Below are 7,873 nucleotides of genomic sequence, written 5' to 3'. Positions count from 1 at the left end.
ATTCAGTCGAAACCTCAGCAGTCATACAGTCATTACGGGATCAGGGTGTAGACGAGCCGTATGTAAGAATACCGAAAGATATCTATAGCGGCTCCACAGCCACTGTAGTCCTCCAGAAAGAAAGCAACAAAATCCCAATTAAGGGCGTTAGGCAGGGAGATACGATCTCTCCAATGCTTTCACAGCGTGTTTGCAGGAGGTATTTAGAGACCTCGATTGGGAAGAAGTGGGGATAATAGGTCATGGAGAATGTCTGAGTAACTTGCGATCGGCTAATGATATTGCCTTGCTTAGTAAATCAGGAAACCAACTGCGTATGCTCACTGACCTGGACGGGCAAAACAGAAAGCTGAGTCTAAAATTAATCTGCATAAAACTACTGTTTAAGCTTCTCAAAAGAGAACACCAGTTTGCGATAGGTAACGAGGCACTAGAGGTGGTACAGAATACATCTACTTAGGGCCGGTAGTGACCGCGGATCATAATCATGAGATTGAGATAATCCGACGTATAAGAATTGGCTGGGGTGCGTTTGGCAGGCATTCTCATATAATAAACAGCAGGTTGCCATTTTCCCTCAAGAGAAAAGTGTAAAAGAGCATTTTCTTACCAGTACTCACCTACAGGGCGGAAACGTGGATGCTCAAGAAAAGGCTTCTATTTCAATTCAGGATCGCGCAACGGGTCATGAAAAGTAGAATGATGGGTGTAACGTTAAAAGAAAAGAAGAGTGCAGATTGGGTGCGGGAACAAATGCCTGTTAAGGACATCTCAATTGAAATCAAGAAACAAAATGGCCATGGGCAGGGCATGTAATGGGAAGGGAAGATAACCGAGGGCCATTAAAGTTTACGGAGTGGATTCGAAGAGAAGGGAAGCGTAGCAGGGGGCGGCTGAAAGTTAGGTGTGCGGAGGAGATTAGGTTTGCAGGGATAACAAGGTCACATTTAGCAGACGACCGGGTAGTTGGAGAAGTATGGCAGAGCCTTTGCCCTGCAGTAGGCGTAGTAGGTCCATGATGATGATATGTTTACGTTCCCGCACGGTAAACTAAAATTTTTGAAAGACGCGCACCATGGCCTCACACAAAATTTCTTACACTTAGCGTACGTGAGACGACACTATTGTAAAACCGTCTAGTGTCTAGAAATGATGACGCAACGTATTTCTTATGTTCCGACTAGTGAGGCCCAGATAAAATAAATTGAATGTGGCACTAAATGAAAGCGTAAGACTCTGAAAACCGAAAGACAATGTGTCATCGCTTGAGTACGGATGCTGATGCCACCCGATAGTACTCCAAGAGGTGCGCTACCAAATTTAGGGAGAAGCTCGAAGCGTTGCTCAGTATCAATGTGGCCAATTTGTATTCCTTACAACAGATAACTTTCAGCTAAATATTAAGCAGCCCATATATTATAGGAAAAATATCAGTTCTTGTTCATGGTTTAATGCGTCACATAATTGTGTAAGAGCTATAAAGTGCTAAGGAAATATTTGTTGCGTTCATGGCGACGGGCCTGACATTGCATATATATTTATGCGACGGGTCGTAATAGCCTTCTGCCCAGTTGGCACTGTGTTTCAGGAAAATATATATAAATAATTTTGGAAGAATTACGAACACTCAATTACCATTACAGACAAGACCAGTTACGTTTTGGGTTTTAATATGTAAGAACTATGTCACCCGCCGTGGTTGCTAAGTGGCTATGGTGCTGGGCTGCTGAGCACGAGGTCACGGGATCAAATCCCAGCCACGGCAGCCGCATTTCGATGGGGGCGAAATTCGAAAACACCCGTGTACTTAGATTTAGGTACACGTTAAAGAACCCCGGGTGGTCGGAATTTTCGGACTCCTCCACTACGGCGTGCCTCATAATCAGAAAGTTGTTTTGCCACGTAAAACCCCATACTTATTATTATGGACCATGTCACCCCAAATAGCAAGAACTCGCCTCGTTTCGGGCAACCATTTCGGCATGGATGACGACCGCCTTCTCCTGGACCATTTCGTGCAACATTTCTTCCGGGAAGCTTAGCAGGCCGTACATGTCGGTCCCGTGGCGCCGGATCATGCTCCATATTTTCTGCTCTGTGGCTCCTTGAGATGACTGCATCATGTGAGTTCGAAGAAAGTCGCGCTAAAGGGTGACAGCATGACACAACTTTGAGGACACCACCGCGTATCGGAAGCAGGCTTTTTATATCACCGTCATTGGTGATTGCATTCGAAAAACAACAAATAAACGATCACATTTATTTTACTAAATTCTATGAAACCCGTGGATGTATACCTCAATCAGGAAAATCGTTAAACGCGGCCAATCAAAGTGTGATTTTAGTCTAAGAATGTGATCCATAAAAAAAGCACTTTATTGTGATTAGCGTTCTTTGAATAGTGGTTAGGCTGGGCATAATTGGCATCACATAATTCGAAAATGGTTCTGCAGAATTTCAGAACCGCATACAACAAGTGAACGCGTTCCATCGCCTGTGCTCGTGTTCGCGTTTTGTATGTTTGTCTGAACTTCTCGAACGCAGTTTTATAAACATAAACTTCTTTGGGAAGCGGGCGCATTTTTCGCTGTGATGTCCGTTTCAGAGAGCAGGTCTTAGGCGCCCTTTCCTGCTGCGAGCGTCGCTGTTGTGCCTGGGCATACTGGCAACCGGGCCAACGGCTCGAGTGAAGGATAAAAGCCTTCACGGAGCCCGGATGAAAGGCGGCAATAGCAAAGAGAGCATGAACAGGAAAGCGGAAGAGGAGGGTGCAGCGGAGCCATAAGGCGGGAAGCGGTGGATGAGGGTATGGCCAGAGCGTGAGAAGAAAATGGTACTGCCGTGCAAGACAGGCATCGCGCCGAAGACTGTTACAAGAAGGCGCTAGAGTAGCGCGTGTGGTCATTTCACTGATTACGCCATCGATATCATATACGGAAACGAAGCTCTGCACGAACGGATTTGTCTGCGACTGCTGTTGCGGATCGTGCACACATGTCAACTATGGGCTTCCCCTCGTGATCATCCCGGTTACTGAGGCAGTCGTGCCTCTCTTCGCTCCGTCTGCATCATGCCGCATTAAACAGATTGTCCGCGCCAGGCAATATATCGCGAAATGACGACATGCATATGTATGCAGTTTAGCTCTAAGTTCGCAGAGGGGAGTGTCGTAATAGTCGGTGAATTTTTTTAACCTCGTTCATGTGAACAGCGGCTACTCGGTATGTGCCACTCGAAGAGACAATTTGAGATGAGGCAACCATATTCTGCTTTCTGGATGCTTCCCAACTAAGGCCCCAAGCTGCCGCGGTAAGAAGCTGGCGCTTTTTATATAGAACGAGCGGGTACTTTGCGAATAATTAAAGCTGAGGGTCGAGAATTGAAGAAGGCAGGTGACAGACATATTCTAGAAGACAATCCACACGAGCCCAATGGAGTCATCATGCTGTGGCAAGCTAAAATTTTGTTCTCAACGTCATTAAAGATTACGCAATGGAAGCCTATGGCAACGACGAAAATTTGTGCTCGTTTTCCTAGACAAAAAACGGTACTTGTGAAAAAAGTACGGCTGCTATCCTAAACGTCGCTACAGCGTATGTAGCCGGAGACTCAGCTTTCAAGTGATGCCTATCTCTACGTTCTGCACAAGGCGTAACAATGTTCCCAAAAGCGATTTTTAAACACACTCATGCAAATTCACGCGGTATCTCTCAAAATCCGAGCGTATCAGTGCGAAAACGTTGGACCGAGTCATTTATTTCCTCGCATCTATGCCTCCTAGTCATACTGGCAGTGGTTAGGCGCCGTGCTGCGTGTTATTTCTTTAACGCCACATTGGACTGAATTGGTCAGTCGTCCACTAGATGGCCGAAACACAAAACTCAAGATCTGGTGTCAGTTTTGGTTTTAAAGCGAAAGCTTTACTCACCGCTAACTTGCAATTTCGCCGTGCTCAGTGGAGGCACATGACGTCACAATGCAGGCCTCGCCGCGGATATTTCTCTCTCGCTCGATCCTTAGTCTCTACTGCGCATGCTCCACTATTAGCACCGATCACAGGTGTTCCGCCATTGCGCAGCGCCGCGCCTTTCCGCGGCCGCCTTTGGTATGACGTCACCCCGCGTTCCTCGTCGCTGCGCTCGCGTCCGCTCGCACTGGAAGCTGAGTCGTATGCCTGATAACATGGAGGATTGAAAAGGGAGAGCTCGCGTGAGCCGCAACTACAGTGGAGTTGGCAGTACGGACGGCGACAACTCTGATAAGCAGGAGGAGGCCTGGAATCGACATCGGAACGAGATGAAGAGGAAACGAATTGCCCAGGAAACAGAAGAACAACGCGCCGAACGAGTGGCTAAACGCCGCAACATAGCTAGACAACCAGACTAATCTGTACTTGCACTCAAGATCAACCAAGCCTAACCAAGCTATGCTTTAGCTTTCGCTACGCATATCCTGGCATAGCCGAGCTAAACCACTGTCGATTCTTTCCAGGACTGCTCTTCATATATTATAATTTATATGCTTTCTTCCTGAAACGTTACAGTAGGTAGCTCATATCTTATGTCATCGCTTTTATTAGCAGATATTTTTTCCTGGGGGAACATAAAAACAAGCACAGGCATGTCTGTGTTAGCATTAGGAAAAGTAAAGAAAAGTTATCGTGCCTTGTAGTATGGACATACGCCAGAATTCCGGATATTTAACCTTCATCATTCTGTGAAACTTCATGCCAATGCAGATGTGTAATTGAATGGACCCAATTTTAGAAATGTTCATTTCAATATATGAGCCGAGTATCAACCAGTTTCAGGAGAGTGCGCCGAGAAGGTAATTCATTGTAAAAACATAGGCATTTATGGCACTTAGTCGGAACATTGGTGGTGCGTTAAACCGGTGTTTTTATCCGGGATGGGCGAATATCTCACACGACAGGAGAAAATGGTTTTGGACTCTTGGTAGAAGTTGTCCTGACTTGGAGAAGTGGCATATTTAAACCGTACAGCAATTAATTTAAGCTGGCGTTTGAAGAGTACCTACAGAGCGAGCGTCAACCATCTGTTTGCACGCGCATGTTTTTGTGAGGCAGCAGGAAAAAAGAGGGAGTCTCTATGCGTGTGCACGCCTTGAGCGTGCGCGTATGTGTACTTGCATTTGCATCTGCACACGTGTTTGTGTCTCCCTATTTGAATCTGCGTGCGCATGAGTGCGTGCATGCGTGTGCATGCATACGCGCAATTCTGTATGCGTGCAGGTCCGCGTGCGTGCCTGCGTGCGTAGATTTCTGTGGCTGGGTGCATGTGCATAGCTGGGCGAGTTCAAATGTAAATGTGGACGAACATGTGTCGTATCCCTGTGTGTTTGTGTGTGCGTGCGTGCGAGCGTGTGTGCGTATGTGTTTGTGTAAGCGAGTGAGGGAGCGAACATTTCTCCGCATACAGCTACTCTCTGGGATGAATGAGATATAGAGATTATTTAAATCCATATTTCAATCTACGAGACAAGAACGAAGAACACCGAATTAATAGCATTATCTATTTCTGAAAGTGAAAGGAACAACACCTTATGAAATGAAGAAAACACCTTAGCCATCAATATTGCCGCTCCAGATTTCGTCACTATAGCACCGTCACCACCGGCATAGCTCAGTGAGTAGATACCAATCTCTTCGCTGTCGTCATCGTCTTACCATCTGCGGCAGCGCATTGCCTTGATGCCAGCGACGCGTTAAATCTGCACCATCCTTGTGTTATGCATTGGTTCAAGAGCCAAGCAAGCTTTCGGTGGCACACATTCGCTGCGATATTGACAGTAACACTTTGAACTGCTTGCCTTTGAAAAAGCAACGTAAATAAAGCTCGAAAGCGGGCTGGCCAAAAGGCACATGCTTACGGAGCCCTACCAAACATCAGAAAAGGATAGGCGTGGTCAGGTTGAATTCAGAGATTCGCAAGGATTGACTGACGGCCTTGTAGTGCACTACTACCTGCAACAATAGTCCGGTCGCAAAAAGAGGACGACAGGACCTGCACGCTAACCGTGCCCGAGCAGTGGAATCGGTGGAATCAGGCTTCGCCCTGATTGAGCGTTCTCGGCTAAAATATAGTTTTTGACAGCAGACACCAGCGTCCCTCTGGTTTTTATTCACCCACAAATTGGTGACTCTGGACTTCGCCTCATCACTCCTAGATCCTGGTGCCTCAGCGGTTTCGCTCGGCTTGCAACTGCAAGGAGCTCGAGCCCCGCTGTCTTCGCAGTCCGCTTTCTATACAGTCAGTCATGGCGTTGGATTCTCCCAATCAAGTACTGCCGTCAGCGCCACTAACTAGCGATCGCGAGGTCGCAGGTCTCGACCTTCCGAAGTTCTGGCCATAGGACACGGAACATTGGGTTATTACCAGCGAATTCTCGTTCCGTGAACATCGCCTCAGTTCACAGTTGAGTATGCCACAACCACGTCGTCGCAGCGCTTTCACCTACTACTGCTACAATTGTTCGGCATGTTTTACGCTCCCCACCCATCGACCGCCGCTAGGAGCACCTTAAGGTGACGCTCATCCGGCGCACCACTGAAACGGGTGAGCATTGATTAGGGCAATTCATTACATTGGAGGAGCTTGGCGACCGCAAACCTACCGACATATTGCATCGTCTACAAGCTTTGACTGCTGTGCCCTTCGCTGGGAACTTTTCCTGCAGTGACTTCCATCGCAGGTGCGCATTATTCTGATCATCTATTCTTTCACAACGTTGGAATGTGGCCGACTTGGCTGGCAAGTTTGTGGATGTCAGCTTTCCCTGTGTGGCCACAGTTCATCGCCCTCCGGACGCTCCGCTCCACAGCGCACCCACTGGCGACACCTACGCGCGTCTCCTCGGAGCTAACGCAGAGCTCGCACGGCAAGTAGGCCGAGTGATAGCTGAGGTTGCTGCCATCCGAACACGCCGGCTGCGTTCTTCGTCGAGACCTCGCCACCCAGCACTGGTCACTCTGAACATCGCTGTCCTCCCGTTACGCTTTGCTGGTACCTCCGTCGCTATGACTGTCGGGCAAACCAGTGCTACCAGCCCTGTTCCTACGAGGGAACCAGTTGGCCCGGACATTGACAGCGACCGCTCTTTCCGGCACCAGATCCAGGCACCCTTTCCACGTCACCAACCGCGTCACCGAAGTCAGTCATCTCGTCGATACTGGGAGCGCGATTTGCGTGCTTCCTCCTATGTTGGCTGAGCGCCGCCAGGCTGGCTGAGCGCCACCGACTCGCATCTTCTCACTGCAGTCGATGAACCAACCATCGGTACCTGCAGACAAAAATCGGTGAGGCTTGACTGCGGCCTCAGAGATACTTTTCACTGGATCTTTGTCATCGCGCCCGCGCGCCAGCCCTCCATCGAAGGCGACGTTCTTTGGCACACAAGCTCATTGTCGAGGTGCAGCCCTGCCACATTAATTACTCCGAGACGAGCTCAACTGTCCAGGCAGCTTCTGGCCAAGTGCCACCGTTTCGTCTTCTCCAGCCGTACATGGCCTTTCTCGACCCTTGGTCAGCCGTCCTTGCTGAGTTTCCAGATGTCTTCCGACCCACCTCCTATCAGTCTTCGGTCGCTCATTGCGTTATGCATCATATTGTTACGACTGCCCCTCCCGTGGTTCTTCGGCCTCGTTGCCTCGCGCCCGATGGCGTAACTATCCCCAAAGAGGCGTTTGAACACATGCTCGGCCTTGGCTCCATTAGTCCCTCCTACAGTCCTTGAGAATCGCCACTCCATATGGTGTCCAAGAAGACCGGGGACTGGCGCCCCTAGAGAGACTACCATGCTCCCGACAATACCGCTGTGCCAGACCTGTACCCAATACCTCACACTCAGGACTTTA

The 7,873-nt window shown here is 48.7% G+C and overlaps 1 protein-coding gene across 1 annotated transcript in view; it reads right to left on the bottom strand.

The window, feature by feature from the left end:
- Positions 1–1,934: 1,934 nt before the first annotated feature.
- Positions 1,935–7,873, bottom strand: part of LOC142586135 (glutamate receptor-like) — a 102,151-nt gene continuing 96,212 nt past the window's right edge. The window contains exon 7 of the mRNA XM_075697387.1: positions 1,935–2,114. Within this exon, the coding sequence (XP_075553502.1) occupies positions 1,935–2,114 (180 nt within the window). The remainder of the gene's footprint in view (positions 2,115–7,873) is intronic.

This window comes from Dermacentor variabilis, chromosome 6 (assembly GCF_050947875.1).
Source record: "Dermacentor variabilis isolate Ectoservices chromosome 6, ASM5094787v1, whole genome shotgun sequence".
In the NCBI taxonomy this organism is placed as follows: Eukaryota; Metazoa; Arthropoda; class Arachnida; order Ixodida; family Ixodidae; genus Dermacentor; species Dermacentor variabilis.
The sequence above is the reverse complement of the archived record's forward strand: the minus strand, read 5'-3'. Positions and strand labels throughout refer to the sequence as shown.